This window comes from Tinamus guttatus, unplaced genomic scaffold (genome assembly GCF_059628265.1).
Source record: "Tinamus guttatus ecotype Peru unplaced genomic scaffold, ASM5962826v1 Tinamus_guttatus_pri_ptg000172l, whole genome shotgun sequence".
Classification (NCBI taxonomy): domain Eukaryota; kingdom Metazoa; phylum Chordata; class Aves; order Tinamiformes; family Tinamidae; genus Tinamus; species Tinamus guttatus.
Window position 1 is genome coordinate 3,823,189 of NW_028288706.1, and position 18,070 is coordinate 3,841,258.

Here is an 18,070-nt window from a genome sequence, read left to right on the forward strand (position 1 = left end):
GCCACAGACTTCAATCAAAGTAAGGTTAATAGTGAAAAAAACAAAGCAATTCAATAAGACAGACAGGTAAAGGTGTGAGCAAACACAAACAAGCTTAAAACCAAAAGGCATCTGAAAGGACTGGTCAGCCCGGTGCTACGGATCCACAGTGGCAAGTCCTGGCCCCGGGAGAGGCTGGGCATTTCCAGACCGCCCGGAGGGGAGCGGGAGCACCTTGGCATTGCCCCTGCCTGGCTTTGCTGGGGGGGTCAGCAGCCCAGCCACCCCCAGGGCAGGCCCATGAGTTCATGCCATCCTGTACAGTATTTCCTAGCCCCCTTAGACCAGATAAATGGGCATTATTAAACACCAAATTCCTCATCTCTTCCCACACTTGGGAAAAATTTGAAGAACCTTCTGAGGGCAGGGTTGGTCTGAGGAAAATCACTGTCCGCCAGCAGTCACTGCAGATGTGTGAGCCGACAGCAGCCTTGCTGCGGCCAGAAGCAGCCAGGGGCCTTTTCCTGGGGTCTGACTCCACATTTAGCTCCATGCAAGACCCGTTCAGTGAATGCTCCTTGCTGCAGCGAGTCCATCGCCCTCCCGGGACAGCAGGGCAATTCCCTCGATCCACAAGTCGCTATGCAATACGCGAGCTCTAACCTACCAAGCATTAGCAAAGATATGGAAAACCGTTAGTGAAGCATATAAGAAAGTCCACAGGCCAGCCTCTCAGTTTTTCAAGTGCATACAAGTTCACTCAGCTGCTGGCCACGTTTATTTTTCTGCCATTTGAGTGGGTGAAGGTGCAGGGCATCCCCACATACCCTCTCCTATGGCAAACTGCCATCCTCTGCACCATAGGAGGTCATGCTGCCTCCTCTCTCCATCCCACACAGTCAGGTTGGTCTCCTGTAGACCATTAGGTGTTGACAGCTGAGGACGGGTACATGAGAGGAGCTTTTATTTGTAGTCACCCTTCATTCTCACCAAGCATTGCAAGGACATCCCTCTGTGACTGCATGAAGGTATCAAGAAGGTCTTGTGAGGCCCTTGGTTTTCTTACCAGCCTTCTCATGAAGTTCTTCCAGAGCTGAAACTTCAGCTAAAACTGCAGCTGAAAACTTTGCTGACTTTCTTCCTGTTTAGTAGAGATGTGTGGTGATGCGACCACTTACAGGTCCAACTGTTCCTAATATTCAAACCACAATTTGACAAGACAATTCAGTCTAAGCCACTGATAGCTTATGGTTCTTTGCAAGATCCCACTATGTTTAAATGTGTTCAGAAAGCAGGGCTCTGTGCAAAAAAAAACCATGTTCTTAAAAATATCAACTAAGAAATTTCAAGCCCATAATGATAGCCCAAGGTAAAGGCTGGACCCAAAAGTCAGGAGGAAATTCTCTGCCTTGAACACAACAGCATTCTTCAGTTTGTTAGGGCTTTCTCTGCACTCTCCCTTCCCAGCAAGTCCCAGCGGTGAGGCCACAGCACACCCATCAGGAACACATGAGCAGATATGCAAAAAGTCTTTGGCTCTCAAGTTAGAGAAACGTAGGGAGCTACAGCCAATTTTAGTAGGGTTGTGAGAGGGAAAGAGCATCCCCTACGCTTGCATTTGGACCACAAGCAAGCGTAGGGCCCCTGCCAAGTTAACCTCTCCCAGCAGAGCAAAGATGCTGCAGAGCACAAGCTCACGAAGAAGAGCAGAGCACACGAAGAGCACGCCCTGGCACAGCAGAAGTGGTTTCAACACTGAGTACACATAGCCAGAGAGCTCAGAATGGACACTAAACAAAAAATGAAACAAGAGTACAAAGCTACCTAGCTAAGTAGTTGTTGCCAGGAACCTTCTGGACTAGATTGGAGGCCCATGTAAGGAATAACTCCTAACAAAGACCATGAATGGTTCCTATCTGATAGTACTTCCCATGCTGTAGCATAAATATGGAGAGCTGTTTCCAGCAGACCTGTCCCAACACTCTGACAGGAGAGTAAGCGTGTGGAGCGAAGTGTTCAGCACATTGGGAGCTGGAGCACTGGTTTCTGAGGCAGTGGGAGAGTTGTAATTTACTGCAATACCAGCAAGCAGCTTTCTGTTGTAGGTTTAGCTAAGATGTCCAAAATTGCTGCCTCACCAGAAAAAAAGAGGAAAGAAAACCTGTCCTGCAGGAAAACACAAAGGCATGGATTTCTAAACAGTTCTTCTCAGCCATGTCGAGTCAGACCTGCCTTAAGCTCTACAAACGGCTTTGGGAATCTAGTAAAAAAGAAATAGATGGCAAAATAGCTGTGGCAGGTTTAGATTGCTGTAGAAAGTCCCAGTCGCACTCCCTCCGTAGTGCTACTGTAGGTGGCATCATCCTAAAGGAAGGAAACGCATTGGTCTGCTCCTCAACACAAGACGTGGCCGTCAGGGCTGGCTCCTGACACAGACTCGCTGCCCGACGGACACGTGCATCCTCCGTGTTAACTGCCAGCACAGAGACTTGCAGGGCTGCAGTAGTGGATGATCGTTTCAGCTTTTAGTTTTTTCCCCCCGTCAAGAGAAGTGATGACTGGTTTGTAGTCACAATAGCTCTTCAGTCCACCCTGCACGGACTCAAAAGCGGCTTTTGTTGGTTTCAGGCCTTAATGCAAAGCCTGCAGGAAACACTATAGCAGCCTCTTTCCCACTGTGCCAAACCAGCCGAGCATCATACCAAAGTCAAAATTGCAGGCTTAGGAAAAGAAAAAAGTTGTCATCCAACAGGATCAGGAATAAAGTTGTATGGCAGCTTTGTCTGCCAGAAAGAGATACAAGTCATAACTCTAAGAGGAGAGGAAATGTGATGCTGTACTGGATGCACGTGAAGTTCAGGTTATTCTTTGAACATCGCTGCCTCGAGATGGCAAGATAGGAGCTGTTCAGGAAAATGGAAGATTGAGGAAAGCAGTTCTCTTCTTCAGAGCTGATTAACCCTTTATATTCAAGCTTTGCGAGGAACCCCCTTCTGCAGGCCAAGTTAGGGGCAAACCCAAAGTAGACAACTCACAAACCCTGGATGAAGATGCTAAGCAAGAGAAAACGGTTAAAATATCACCAATGCTGGCCCTAGCATTACCTGGGAGAGAGGAAAGAGGAGCTGTTAAAGCTGCTTTCCCCATTACACAAGCTGTCCGAGAACAAATCCGCTTCATTCCCTTCTCCATAATCCTCAAAGTGCTCCTCGCCGCTGATTACCGTAACGATGGAGTGGTTGAGGTCGGAGCCCAGGGGGAGGTCGTGTGGATGGGACCTGCGGGAGCAAAGAGAAAGGTGTTACAGGCTGATCATGCAGCCGCCTTCCCAATTGTAACCATTAGACCCTTTTTGTCCCAGTCGTGTTTAGCACAAGCTGCCATTTGACAGCCTGGCTCTCCTCTGCAGCACAATTCACCCCGGGCCTCAAGCGCTTGATGGGCAGCCCAGATACCCCATAGAAATTTGCAGCAAGTTTTTGCAAACCAAACCAGGGCTTTTTTCAGGAAAGCTCCCTCGGCAACCGAGGGGTGGCATCTGGGGTAGACAAACCGGCAGGGCAACACGCAGTGCTGCTGGCAAGTGTTTGCATGGCACGGGCTCAACCAAAAGCAGGGCAGAGAAAAAGCTCATTGTGCATCAACACACACCAAATGTGTTCAGAGTTAGCGAGCCAGCCTGCAGGCCAAGCTCGCATTCACCGAGTGCCTGTAATCCTATCAGGAGCCCAGCACCGGGGGTTAACACTGTAACCCGCTGGTGACACAAATCCTGCCCCTTTGCAGGAGGTTCCCCTTCCCGACAGTGGCATTCCTGGCAGTATGAAGGAGTCCCTTCCTCAGCTTCTTCTGGCACAATGTTTCATGCAGTCCTAACAATTTAGGGCTGGTGCTTTTCAGGCATTTTGAACACTGGCTCCCCAGGCCTGTGCTGCATGAAACCTAACCGGAGACCACAATGGCACAGATCCTGGGATTTCCCTTGCTTTAGATGGGACACAACTGCCCTTGTAGAAGTCATCATTTCTGTACCATTTAAAACGAGCAGTACTGTATAAAAGCAGCTCAGGACTCCACTTTTTAACGTGGAGACTTTAAAGTGAAGCTGGTAGGGTGGGGGTAGAATTTATAAGGATGGATCCATGGAAAATGTCTGGCTATCTACAAGCAAGCCTGCATGTAGGAGTCACATACGTGTGTTTGAGGCAGGGGAATTAATATCATTCTCCTCTCTAAAATCCAAAACTGGAGGGCAGGGTGGGGAGTAAAACCTGATATTTTAGGAAAAACCCCCATCTTCATCCATTTGCTAGGAAGAGGAGGTACAACTATATTGTTGCACTAAATCCAAAAGAGAAGAGATTACAGATAAGTCATTTAGGACCAAAATCTGCAACATCAGAAGGATTTGCCCTTATCCTGCTAATGAAAACATGTCAACCCTCAAGACAAAACAGCCACAAATCTCTACTGAGCAGCAAACAAGTCCATTGCAGCCTGTGGGCATCAGTGCATCTTCCTAAGCGCTTGAGCAGCCCTGTTATTTCTGTAACAAGATCTGTCAGAAACTGAATCTCCCAAGCAGTGAGTCAGACACTTCACCCATCAGACCATTTTAAAAAGCATCAAAAATCTGCCCAGAAATAGAAGGGAGGGGGTGGAATTTTTAAATTAGCCAAGCAAAACCCAGCCCCAAATCTCTAAGTACAGGGCTCTGCTTTGACAAGCCCCTTGCCAAAGCAGATGTGACCAGGCACCAGCAGGATCCCTGAGCCAGGGATGCTTCAGGCACCAGGATTTTAATACACCTATTGGGGCTTTATTGGTTTCAAGATCTAGAGCTCAACTAATCTTTACTATACACAGCTGAAATACCCACTTAAGCTCCAACCATTTCAGGTATGTTGAGCTTTAAGAGCTGCTAAGGACCAGTGTTCAATGTCCGAGCTTTCATTCAGTCCACCAGCTGTATTGGTAGGGTTTTACTACAAACTGTCCCCTGGAACAGCTCTGGACATTAGAGGTGCACAGTGGCTGCACAGATCCCTAGAGCCTTCAACCTCAGACCTTCCAACCTTTAAAGCAAAAGTCCAAATTCAAATGAATTTCTGCTTGGAATTATTTGGCTACCTCAAACTTGCACATCTAACACACCCAGCAGCACATGGCATTTCCCTTGGACGGAGCACCTGAAGGACACCAGACCCATGATGACAGCAATGAGGCAAGTCTCAGCGATAACAGCATTAAATAATTCCCAAGCAAAGTATTTTGTACCTACAGGCAGGCGATTCCAAGGCACGTCATTTCCCTGAGAGGACGAGAGCGCATTCAGGCTGCTGTGGCCCCTCCAAACACCCCCTGCGCAGCCGTCTCGGCACTCGACGACCGATTATGTGCTCCAGTTTAAGAGCCACCGAGCTGAATGCACTTGAGCAGGCAGCAGAGCCAGCTAAGCTAATTTCTGCTCTAATCCAGCACCTCTAAGAGCCAGCGCTCCTGCAGCCGCAGAGCAGCGTGCCCTGAAGCTTCAACTGCTCACGGGGTCCTGCACGTCCCTACATGGGCTTTCAGGTGGGACAGGAAGCCATAAAAAGCCTCCTGCTTTCTAAAAGCAAAGGAGAATATAAATTCTACAAAGAGCACCAGACCTGAATACTAAAGTTATTACTTCGCCTCCTGCCTTCTTAGCCTCCCAGTTTCATCCCCAAAACGGCTTTCCCTGCAACATCTAGGAAACGAGGGCAGCTCAGGAGCAGCTCTGCCAGCAACGGTTCAGACTGCGCAGGGAAGAAGCTCTTAGTTCACATTGCTCTGCTTCAGGCAAAAGATTAAAACTGGTTATTAGAAGAGATGGTTGCACAAAGGGCGCACACATGTTTAGGAGAAACAACACTACGATGAGTTCTGCTCCTGACTTGAAAATTATATGTTGCACTTCTGGCTTCTTAAATGATAAATTAAAAACGGCAAATATTTCAGCGATCTGAGTGCTTATTTTGGAGGTTAAAGATGCTAATGAGGCAAGAGAAGCTCTCCCGAGGCAAGCAGTGATTAGCTCAAATTATGACCAGATCAAGCTTCATAAAAAGCCATCACATGGTGCAGTCAAATTATTATTAAAGAAAATATACTTAGGTATTGCATAAAATTATAAACACTAAGAAAAAAAGTTTTAGCCAGAGAGATTCAGTACACTATCCTCACAAACAAGAGAAAATGCATCCTCTGGATGCGTCTTCCTCAGTCAGCTACTTGCAATATGCTACATTTTTTGACCCGCACTTAATTCTCTTCCTTCTTGCTTCCCTCGCTCCAACAGCAAGCAGCACTGACCCGTGCTCCGGCTCCTCGATGGGGTCCGTGAACTCCGAATGCACCGTGGAATCGATGGCACTGTCTGTTTCGACCTCGTCGTGCATCTCGTGGTGTACTAGTGTGCTGGTGTCTTCATCCGTGAAGGTTTCACACTCGCTGTACGTGCTCTCTGAGCCCATGTAAGCACTGTCAGTCACCTCATTTGCCTGGAATAAAACACAAGACGGGAAAAATAAGTTACCCCATGAGACATCAGCTACTCGGGTTCATCGCAAAGCAGGACAAAACACACATGGGGCAGCTTGTTATTGCTGCATTGCATTTCTAAGGACGGAAATCCAGTCTCCTAACAGCACTGCAAGCCGTGTCCATGCTGCTTGGTTGCCTCCACGGAACAGCTCCCAGCTCCATGGTCGTCCGAAAACCCCCTTGCGCTCTGGCTCCCGGACTCGCTGCGTCGCCCACGAACGCCGGATGCTTCGAAACATCAGTGTTTGGAAAGCAAACCATAGAAATAAAGATACACAAAATAAGGCTTCGATAGGGATTTTGGTGAGAGTAAGTTTGTTTTTCCAAGTCCAGGAGCGATTACCCACTGCTCAGTGGGCAGTTCTGAGCACAATTTATTTCAGCCACTTTGTGTTAAGAGGACAGAGTTACTAATCTGGATTCTCTACCAGCAGCACCATTCACAGCTGTCTTTTAGGTCATAAACACTTTTCCTGTAGCAATGTTAAGACAACATCCATCCCTCAACAGAAAAAAAACGCTCGTTTAACTCAATTATTATTACAACACTTTGCTGCTGCTCCGCATCCTGGCAGAGGAAGGACATTGCACAGAAGAAAATCAAAGTTTCTTGAGGCAAAAAAACGTTGGACAAGCAAAGGCTGGAGATCCTGAAGGCTGCACACGGGCACACGCTGGAGGACATCTCAGTCATGATACGCACCGGGATCCCCCTCAAAGGCTCGTGTTGTTGCAAGCAACGTACCAGGCACCCCTCCCAGCACAAGGCCATTTTTGAACAAACCTCAAAATAAAAAGGACACCCAAAGATGCTCAAAAAAAGCCGTTTGCATCATCTGAAGTTCCTCCAACTGGGTCAAACCTGCTCTGTAGATATTTCACTTTGTCTAAGATTTGTCAAAGTCCAGCATTACTGAAGACCAGCATTTGGAAAAAAGAAAAAAAAAAAAACACACATGGGGCAAAAGAATAAAGCAGTTATTAATGTAATTTGATTCAGATGTATATAGGAGAATGGGAAAGTCCTGCCCATCACTGTAGCTCTTGCTCTCTGGTGTAAGGGTAGTTTTAAGGCACACACCGTTCCTGTGTAGCAGGAAAGCACCAGGCCAACAGAGACAAACGTATTTTTGCCATCGCGTTGATTAGATTTAGCAGACACAGCTGTTAGCAGCCTACGCTGGGACAGCTCTGCAGAGGAGGCAAGGTCTGATTCTCTTCTCTTTCAGATAAAGACTTCACAAACCAAAGAGCTTTCACATTTTTCACCAGCATAAACAGGCTTGAGATACAACCAAGGTCTCGTTTGCCATCCAAAAGTCTGAGACTCGGTGGGAAAAAGTAGTCCCCAGAATCCGCCTCTCAGCACTACTTCCTACACACTGGCTTTCCAAAAGGTACTTGGGATCATGTGCTTGACCTGCTGTGTGCAGCTCCTCATATGGACCTGTTCATTTCTACGGCACGTAATTACCCACTCCAGGTTAAATTACACGTTGTGGTTACCGCAGACAAAGTGTTTCGTTGACTAACGATCTTCACCCACAATTTCTCAGACTACCTCAATACATCTGATGCCAAAAGGCTACCAAGAATTTGTACGAGTGCTCTGAAGGGAACGATCTCTGCCCATAGTAGGCAGGCTTGTGATAGAGGGACAACCAAATAAAGCGGATCAGTGAATTCTCTGCAGGTCATCTCTGCTGAGGTACATGGGAACTGCTCAATAGCAGTTTGGTTCATATTCTAGACATGCATTTGATAGCAAAGGAAATTAGTTTGGCAGCTGGGGGACGGAGACTGAGCAATACACACATCAAGACCCTCTTTCTGAAGCTTTGCTTTGCTTTCACGGGTCCATGTTGACCTACAGACATCACCAACTCTCTCCAAGGCAACTCCCTGAAGCTGAACATTGCGTTAGTCTTTGCAGGACCAGAGCCTAAAGTCAGCTTCAGAAGAGAGGGTTGTGCAAGTGAGCCCCATTTCAGTAGAGAGATGATGCTGCAGAGAACAGTGTCAGGGAGTACAAGGAGGATGTGGCTTGCACTAGCCTTCAAAATAGAAGCAAAAGCCTAAAAAAAACCCCCAAACTCTCCCCATCACCTTCTTTAGGAGGTATAAATCCAGCAAGACTACTTATGTAACTCAATTTAGGGACATACTTAAGGGCTTTATTGGATTTATGCTGCACTTCCTAGAAGCACCAGCCGGTCTCTTAATACTCGAGCAGAAGGAGGACACGGAGCTTTGGAACCGGAGCCCTGGCTCACTGGCGCCCGCTTTGCAGGCTCCTGCGGGAGGGACACGCGAGGACGTCGCCCTGGTGAGGCTGCTCAGGGCTCCTGCGACACCGCACCCGCTCCAGCAGAGCCTCCAGCGGGCGTGCGCTCGGATAACCTCAGTGCTTTAGGGAAGGCAAGTTCAGGAGAGGCTGCACTTGAGCATAACCAACAACACTATTGCAACGCTGCTCCACAACTATTCTTCATTTAGGCGGTGTGGGGACCCCCCTCCAACACGCCCCGTGCTCGCCCGGGGCTCACGGGGCCGGTCCCGTGCGGTTCCACGCGCGTGGAGCGCGAGCAGCCCCATTCCGGGCCCAGGACACGGCGCGCTCGCCAGCGTCCGCGCAGCCAACGGCCTCTTTGGAAGGGCTCCTCCCTGCCTGTTTTCTCTGGATTGAAGAAACGGTTTAAAGCCAAGCTGGAAATAACTTTGCTCGCACAACCCAAAGCCAACTCTGGTGTTTTTTCAGGCAAAAAAGGCCTCCCGCTGGAAAGGCTTAAATTTAAGCATATGTTGAAGTGTTGTAATGAGCATAAAATAAAAACTGCTAGTGCAGATAGTTTCCCCCCAGTTCCCCCAAAAGAAACCCCACCCCAAAATCAAAAACAAAATCTCCTCAAAACAATAACAAAAACACAAACCAAACAAAAATACCCATAAATAAATGGAAAAAAAATCCCAAAGCAAGCTGCTTTAAAGCCAGTCCTTCACAGTTGTCATTTCTGGCCCTCCCAGCACAAAACTTTATCAGGAGTGAAACAGTGCAGGACTTCAGACTGCCCCTGTGTCCTTCAATTAGATGATCTGCCTATCAAATTGTTAAGAAACATCCTGTTGACAGGAAATATCAGCATGAACAGCCCAAATGAGGGAACAAGCTTTCTCAGCTCATAGTACTCACCACAGCAACTCATTAAGTGCCCCTCTTCAGGCACTTGCATGCATGTAATACCCTGCTCCTCACACTGAACAGAGGATCCAAACCATACAGCATCAAACTGGTCCTAGATTATTCTCCTTTAATATTAGCCTGGAAGAAACTTCAAATGCAAGAGCCCCATTAAATTTCAGCCTACTCGGTCAATGAGTTATGGGGCAGCTGAAAGTTTAAACAGTCTTGGGCACAAGCAGGGAGAACTTTGCTTCACATTTTGTTACAGATTAAATAACTAAACCTCAGAAAAGATGCAAAAAAAAGATAGGCAAGCCAGGAGACTAAGGTAAGATATTACAAAGTGCCTGACAAAGCAAAATAAAGCAAAACCAAAACCCTGTGCCCTGGGCAAAGGTGAAACCCTGGGATCTGCAGAAAGCTTTTTATGATCTTTCTACACAGCTGATTAGTACATTGACCATTGAAAAACCCTCTGGCAGATCTCACACTCAGCTGAGGTTGCCCTTCCAGCGGGGGCAGAGGGCAAGCTCATTTCTCAGATAAAAACCACGATAGGGCAGGCCATGCGATACAGGCTTCGCAACTCCTTGCGTTTGGGACAGCCAGGCTACTGCGGCTGAAGGCAGCTCAGCAGCACAACCTGCACATTCAAAACAGAGCTGTGTCACCAGCACCGGGATATTTAAAGCTTTTAATTAAATAAAACATTATCTTAAGGGCTTTTGAGTAAAGCTCAGACCCTAAAACTGGGGGACACACACATACACAGTGCTTCCTACCCCCAGCTAAAAGCAGAATTATGTTTAGGTGACTGGAGCATCAGTCTCGAAACAGACGGACAGGAACGAGGTTAAAATACCACCTATCTCCAGAGGCCACGGAAGGGTCTGGAAGGGCTATCGGCGAGGACTTGTGCCCCTGCACGGAAAGCCTGACGTCCCATGGGCGACGCTGCACGTCACAAAGGTGTTGCCAGGCTCTGCCACCGGCTTCCGAGCGGCTACGACCCACCGCTGGGAACAAACCCACCTGTGGCAAGTCTTAACCTGGGTGACAAGCAGCACGCAGCCACGGGACACGGCCTGCGACAGGGCAGAGGCGCGCTCGGTGCCCAGCAGACGCTCAGCCTCGTGCAGAGCTGCAGCCCATGCAGAGCCCTGGGCTCCAGCGTGCTGGGAATGTCTCTCTGGGGACACTGGTGTCACTGGTTTCCTCCGCATCCAGCTCTTCTGCCAGAGGGCTGGGTGCAGGGCTCAGGCGGCACCAACGGCGTTAGGATGCATTTGCCGAGTATGTCAACTAGGAGAAAGCCCAAAAGAGCTCTTTGCTCTGCCCTGGGCTCCAACAGCTTCTACAAGACAAGTAAAACTCAAAAGTTATTGTATTTCCTCATCTTATTTTTTAAGCCAGTGGCACAATGGTATTTGCTACCTACTAAAATGCACCTTCCTCACACCTTGACATCACCACCAAGCCCCAGGCTCTCACCTTTGAGCACCTGAGTCACACTAGTTTCTACACTGTTACTTCCTCAGGTCTGAGGACCTGTTTGAGTCACAGTTTCCCAGGCCGAATGTGATCACAGCCACACCTGGGCACACCTCCACTTATCCAAGGATATTTGGGGAAACGTTGAGGGTTATAAAGCCTCGAGATGCTGAGTCACATCGCTTCTACAAGAAAATAAAAAGCAAATCTGCATCAGAAGTGATGCAAGGTGGCCTGATAAAGAGGGTGAGCCAACACAACCCTTTTAGGAGGCTTCTCTGCCGGCATTTCCTTTATTTCAAGCTTGTAATTACCCAAGCATTTCAGCAGGAAGAGAAGTATCAACCCTGTTGAGAATCATCTGCAATATGTGAGCAGGGACAAGCTGAGAGATCGCTGTACTTTGTCACCACTATCCAAGTGACCAGCCTAGCACCTAGTGCGAGCAGCAGAGGCAGGGTTCGTCTCGACAGCAGCTAACAGATGACATTCTGCAATGACATGAGGAGCTGGCACTTGACATTACAGATAACCTTCTTTCTGTTTGAGGAAGGCTAAGGGCTCCTCTCACGATGGGGCTATATGAAGTCAGTAAGGCCAAGAAGGCAACACTTTCTGCCTTCTCCCCCCAGAGCTTTCCTTAGGGCACCTGCCAGTTTTGCAGGTGTTTCATTGGCTTTTAAGCTCAGTTTTGAGCAGGGGCTTCTCAGTTTGGCTGCTATGCCTGCACGGCTTGCAGCACAGATGCCCAGAGGGGTCAAATACCTGCTGTCCTCAAAAGACGCAACCAACTGTAGGTCTGGTGGCACCTAAAATGAATCACATCTGAGTCAAAATCTAAGCTTAGGATTTGGTGCACTGTGGCACCCCGAAGTAGCACAGATTAAAACTAAATGCTCGGGGTTAGCATCCTTTTCGTGCAGGTAGAGTACCCTTGCACAGGCCTGTGGACCACAGAGGCACTAATAATAGCATTTTCAAAAATCTTTGCTATATGATATGCTAGAGGCACACAGCTTTTGCAAAGCTATAAAACCAAGCGAGTGCCTGAAGAGACAGAAATATATCCCCACCTGGCCAAAAGACACCCTCTGTACTGAGGCGTGGGCCACCACAAACACACCCTGCACATCCCCCAAGCCTGGAGGGCTGCAGAACACCACAAGCTCATGCCAGGATTTTAATCTGGGGAGAAGAAAAGCAGCATGTGATGGGGCCTCCTTCTGCATTTTCAAGCGTACTCGTTAGAAAAAAAAGGCACTAAACATCCCAGGCTTGCAACAGAATCTGCTTTGCTGCCTTGATCTGCAACAGCCAGAAGCTTTAGTTAGTTCTTGTACCAAGAGGGAGAGAACTGGACACAGACCATGGACGTGCTCTAGCCTTCAAGACCGCTGCCCTACAGCAGAAAAGGTCATGCTGTGCTTACAGGAGGGCCTATGGAGAGACACCAGTGCATGTGTCAGCAGACAGATCCAAATTCCCCCTTCCTACCTGTGCTTTGGGAAGGGACTGCCTTGAGGAGAAGCAGAAAACCTCAAGCAAAGCAGCAGGCGGCAGAGGAAGCCGTTTGCAGGAAGCGCTGCTCTGCGGCCCCTTCCACCCCCTCCGAAAAGCCCCTGCTTCTGGGAACCAGGCTGGGAATCCAAGCACCGCCGTCCTTGACCGCCAACGCTAGGAGCTGCCGCCAGGAAAGGTGGCGCCACGTCCTCCGTCGCGGCGGGGCCAGACAGCCCCGGCCGCCCGCTCCGGCGCCCACCGCGGCTCGCAGCGCTCCGAGGGACTCGAGCTTGGCATTCCCAGGGGTGCCAAGACTCCGCTTCAGGGCCACTGCTGGCAGCAAGGCACTGATTTCTGTCCCTATACGTGCAGGAAGGAGCAAATACAGGCAATATACATTATTTTTTGAGAAGTCAAAGAGTCCAGGCTCAGCCTGGGGTGACGACAGCTACGCACCTGCCACAACACAGTCCTTGGAGCTGTTCCCTGAACACAACACCGTAGGAGAACACGTTCCGGAACACCTGAAAAACCTTCCTTGCGGAGACTCTTACCCTCAGCACCACCCCCAGGCCAGCCAGCTGAACCCTTGGTTACTCCACAGGGCAAATTAAAAATCAACCAGAAACCCCACACAATGCTCGCTTCTCACAGAGTGTCCTCGGCCCCTCAGAAAAGTCTGTCCCATGGTCCCTTCCGCAGACGCTCTCCAAGAAAACACACTCGCCTTGGAGCTATGCAGGAGACAGCACCTACACACGCACAGCACCGCTCCTGAGGAGGAAGGACGGTTCCTAAACACGCTGCCCACTCCCAGAGACCCAGCAGGGAGACCCGCCGCTGGGGCGGCCAGGGGGGCGTCCGGCCTCCCGCACCGACGCACCAAGGCTCAGCATGGGCCCCGGGCTGGTCCTCTGCCTCCTTCTACAAATCTAGTCCTTTTTAGCGTATTTTAGTATAAAAAACAGGCTCACCTGAGGACACATGGCCTCCTGGCCCGAGCGAAACCCAGTGCCGTGCACGCACCCCCAGCCAGAGGCTCCCGGCTATTCCGCGGAGGGAGGAGGGAAGCAAAGTTCAGGAAGGACTCGGCTCTCCTGACTAAGCGCAGGTCTCGGAACAGAGTTCCTTTTGTTCTTGACCTTCCAGGCGCCGCGATAACAATGTGTGAGCCAACGCGCACTTCCCAGCCGTGTGACCGCCGCCGGCCTCGGGGATAACAAACTCCGAGCGCTCCTTCAAACCCCCACGCACCGGCCCACGTTCCTGCTTTTAGGAGCGGCTCAGTGCAAACAGGACCACGGCACACCTGGTGCTGCAGAAGCACTAGGGTCTATCCCATCTTTTCTTTTTTTTTTTTTTTTTAAAAAAAAAGCATTAAATGATAAATGCCTTCCTTATAGCAATAAAATAAAAATATAAATAGAACTTGTCTTACTTGCTACAAGAAAATCAGGAGCACTTTATTACTGATAAATGAGCAACGTTTCAGTGACTCAGAGAGCAGTTTATGATACCCACGATACCATTACTCTCAGAGGAGGGCTGGTGCTTTGGTAATCAGTGATAATCAAGTTTATCAACACACCAACTTCCACCACCCACCTCTGCTTCAAGCTCTGTTTTGCCCCCACCCAAGCAGCTGCTTCCTAAGCAAACACCAAAGCCCAGGCAAGGCACTGACGTGAAGTGATGCAAAAGGGGAGGAAGTTCTCTGGGTCTTCACGATCCTCCTCTTCCATATGGTAGCCAAGACCCAGGGACATTGAGACACAAAGTCCTTGAAAATGCATGATTTGTGACGCACTGCTTAAAGCTAGAAGTTTGAGGGTTTCATTTAACATATCTCCATGGTTAGAATCACAATGATACTCGAAAAATAAAGTAAATATAACCAAGGAAGCATCTTTACCAAGTTTTCTTCATTTTAATCACTTCATCAAACCTTTCCTCAAGATTTTTCTCTGAGTCTCCCTTAGGGAACCAGGGACAAGCCCTGAAGCACATGCTTGAAGCACTCTGGCTATGTCAACACTGAATGTGCTAGAGGGTCTTCAGAGTTTGTCCCTTCACCCTACTCATATCATTACTCTGACCAGTGAGAGTCAGAGTCTACCCAATTCATTTTCTTGCAGTCAAATCACCACTTCAATTGCCACCACATCTAATCTGCAGGACCTGGCTAATCTGGAGGACCTGTGACCAGCTTTTTAACACCCATCCACAAAACAAGGAGTTTTGAAAGTCACCACTTCAGTCCTGCCTGTAGTCAGTACCAGTATCACTAGGCCACTTTTAGCAAAGTTTGTCCACCTGATCTTTAAATCCTTCTCCCAAAGATGTTACCTTCTCTCCAAGCACCTACTTAAATTTACACTAGTGATTAAGAGTTGGTGCTGATGTCTAACCTAACCTTCCCATGCAGTTTACACGATTGATCTTGCCTTGTGCATGAGGCAAAGGAGAAGAATTTACTCCTTTTCTCTCTGCAGACATTGTTTATGTACTTTGAACTCCGGCTTCTCTTAGCCACAGTCCTGTAGCATTAGCAACTTATTTTTTTAGTTACCTGCACAAGTTATATTTTCTCATTTTCTTTGGATTACTCTTGCTCTCCTCCAGGCTACATCCTTCCTGAAGCGCAGGGTCCCAAAGAGCATGCACAACTCCTACATGTTCCAATAACACTGCGTGGAAGCATCTTGCTCGTTGATAACCAAGTTAACCTGTCTAAAACAGACTGGGAATTCTGGTAATGAACACGGCAAGACAGAAGTTATGGTTTAACCTGAAGTTGTCTTCCAGCCTGGGGTGTAACTGTGTGCAGGTGAGCAGGTCATGGCCCTTTTCTTTCAGCTTCTCTATTTGTGCTGCAAGACTTGAGGGTATTTCTACTATAGCTGCACTATGTCCAGCACAGGAGGAACCCAAAGTCAAAGAAAGTTGCAGCAAGGTTAATTAGCAAACACTTACACCTGCCTATTTTATTTTTTCCCAGTTTTTACTAAGATAATTTTGCTTCTATGAGTTGGATTCTCTGCTCAAAGCCATGCTCCACTTGGCGCTTGCTATTACCCCGAGCCCCTTATCACTCAGTGTGCTGCAGGCAAGCTCTCACATTTCTTGGTCCCACACGCTGGGCTCCCAGTTAAAGATAAGGTTTCAAGGTCTTCATATTTTTTTCAGCCCATTTTGCACAAGGCAAACACTCCAACTGGGATCCTTTCCAACCAGCAAAGAACATTCCTTTTACCATAATCCTGAACTAGAGTCCTGCTTCAGAGAGACACTCTAACATGATTTATCTGCCTCCCATCCTGTCTTCTAAGCACTACTGAGGTCTAGACAATGTGTGAATTTCCTTGGCAGTTTCTGTTTTTGTTGTTGTTGTTGCAAAGTTATCACCACAGTGATTTTCAAGTCCAAATCCATTTTTTTTAATTACCATGTTTTCCTGTAATTAATCAATAAAGATCATGCATAGGCTTTGGCTTTTAAAAAACGTATTACTCTTTCAAAGTAAATCCTTTGGAAAATCAGAGCAAGACTAACAGCAAGAGGAGAGGGAGCCAGGAAAGCTGAACAGAGGAGCAGGGAGGCCACGGGCTCCCTTCCTGTACTACCTCACGCTCCTTTGCCGGGGAAATTTCTCCCCACAGAGGAGCAGAGAGGCTTCGGGAGAGCACACGGGGCCTTCGACCAGACACCTGCCGAGACCCGTCGTTCCACGCCGGCGAACAGCATCGATAAAAGGAAGTAAAATGGTTAAAGATTTACAAGCTCCATCGTCAGAATACCGCAGCTGTCCTGCAAGCAGAAAGAGGACAGAATTTCTGAGTGCACAGCATGGAGAGAAAAATTCCCCTTGCCAAAATGGGAATTAAGGCTGCGGAATGAGAGTGAGTGGAGGGTTGGAGGGTAAAGAGAAACATCTGAAATGGAAAGTTGTGTTACTAAAAACAGGAAAAAAACAAGAAAATTCGTCAAAAAGCCAAGAACTTCCAAACGGGAGAATTACAGCGAGCATTTCCTGCTGCCGGAGCCGAGGGGTGGCGGGGTGCAGCCCTCACACACTGCTGAGTTCCTGGGGCGAATCGCTGCCATTCGAGGTGCTGCAGCAAGGCTGGTGTGACGTGGGCTCGCTGAGCTGTGTCAGTCACCAAGTCCCGGCAGTGCCCCAGGGCTCTGCCAGGCAGCCGCGGCTGGCCCTGCCATGAGCCACCGCACAGCTACGCTTGGCCTTGCAGGCTCTCAGCAGCCTCCTGTACCGCGCTGCGCCGCCCGCATGCTGCTCCGCTCCGTGCGGCTGCTCCGCAGAGCCCGTGCTTCCCGCTGCCGCCCGCGCCCGGCGCTGCCCAGCAGATGGCAACCGCCCCGCGCCGCTGCCGCCGCCTCACGGGCCGCCGCGCTGCGCCCTGCCCGCCGCACCGTGTCCCCATCGCCGCATCGCGTCCTCATCGCCCTCGGGGCTTTGGGCTGCCCCACTTCGCAGACCTCGAAAAGGGCCTCAAGTCCTGCTGTGCTCTTTCAGACCCACAGCACGAGCTATCGCAGAATGTAACATTCAAACCCAAGTGGCATTAGTGCTATGCCCGGTGCTTCTGAGCAGCTGCCGCCGCGCACAGCGGTGTGTGGGCCCTGCCTCACCCCGGCCCACCTGGGGCTGCACAACCTGCTCCCCTTGAGCGAAACCCTGTGGCACCCCCAGCACACCCAGCGTTCACGTTTGCTTCTGTTTGGGGCATGTCAGCCTTTCTGCTCCGCGCCGCTCAAAATGGCTCATCCACCCCCAGGAGAGGGGGCAGAGCACGCAGCGGTTCTGGATGGGGCAGGATGGCGCAAGCAGGCACCCGGAGAGCAATCCCCAGCACTCCGCCATGCCCTGGGCAATGCGGACCACTCCGTGTGCCTCCCGCGTGAGCGCAGCACAGCTCCGCACGCCCCGGCTTGCAAGGGAGGCCAGGAGAACTCCTACCTTCCCACCACCCACAGCAATACTGCAGCAGCCCGGCCTCCGGGGGAAGAACAGATGCAGACTTGGGTGCCTCGATGGACAGACTCCAAACTCCAGTCACATAGCTTCTGAACGCACAAAGTGGGCAGGCTAGCCAAACCTACAACAGTTATTTTGGGTGACATTTCCCTGAAGGAAGAGGATGCACAATACTCATTACCTGCACCCTTGCAGCCACCACAACCTCCTGCCCAGGGTCAGAGAAGTGCACTGACCAGGACTCTGCTGGCTCCACTGGGAACTTCACAGAACTCCAGAAAGACCAAGCCCCACCAGAATAAGAAATAAAACCACCATATTCTTCCCTTTTACTTTTCTCCCTTTCTTCCTATACCAAG

The 18,070-nt window shown here is 49.4% G+C and overlaps 1 protein-coding gene across 3 annotated transcripts in view; it reads right to left on the reverse strand.

Moving 5' to 3' along the window:
• Positions 1-18,070, reverse strand: part of RAB11FIP3 (RAB11 family interacting protein 3) — a 76,419-nt gene that overhangs the window by 19,022 nt on the left and 39,327 nt on the right. For all 3 annotated transcript variants that reach the window (XM_088523078.1, XM_088523079.1, XM_088523077.1), the window contains 2 exons: positions 6,316-6,503; positions 3,084-3,257 (listed from right to left, as the gene is read on the reverse strand). In XM_088523078.1, coding sequence (XP_088379204.1) covers positions 3,084-3,257; positions 6,316-6,503 — 362 coding nt within the window. The remainder of the gene's footprint in view (positions 1-3,083; positions 3,258-6,315; positions 6,504-18,070) is intronic.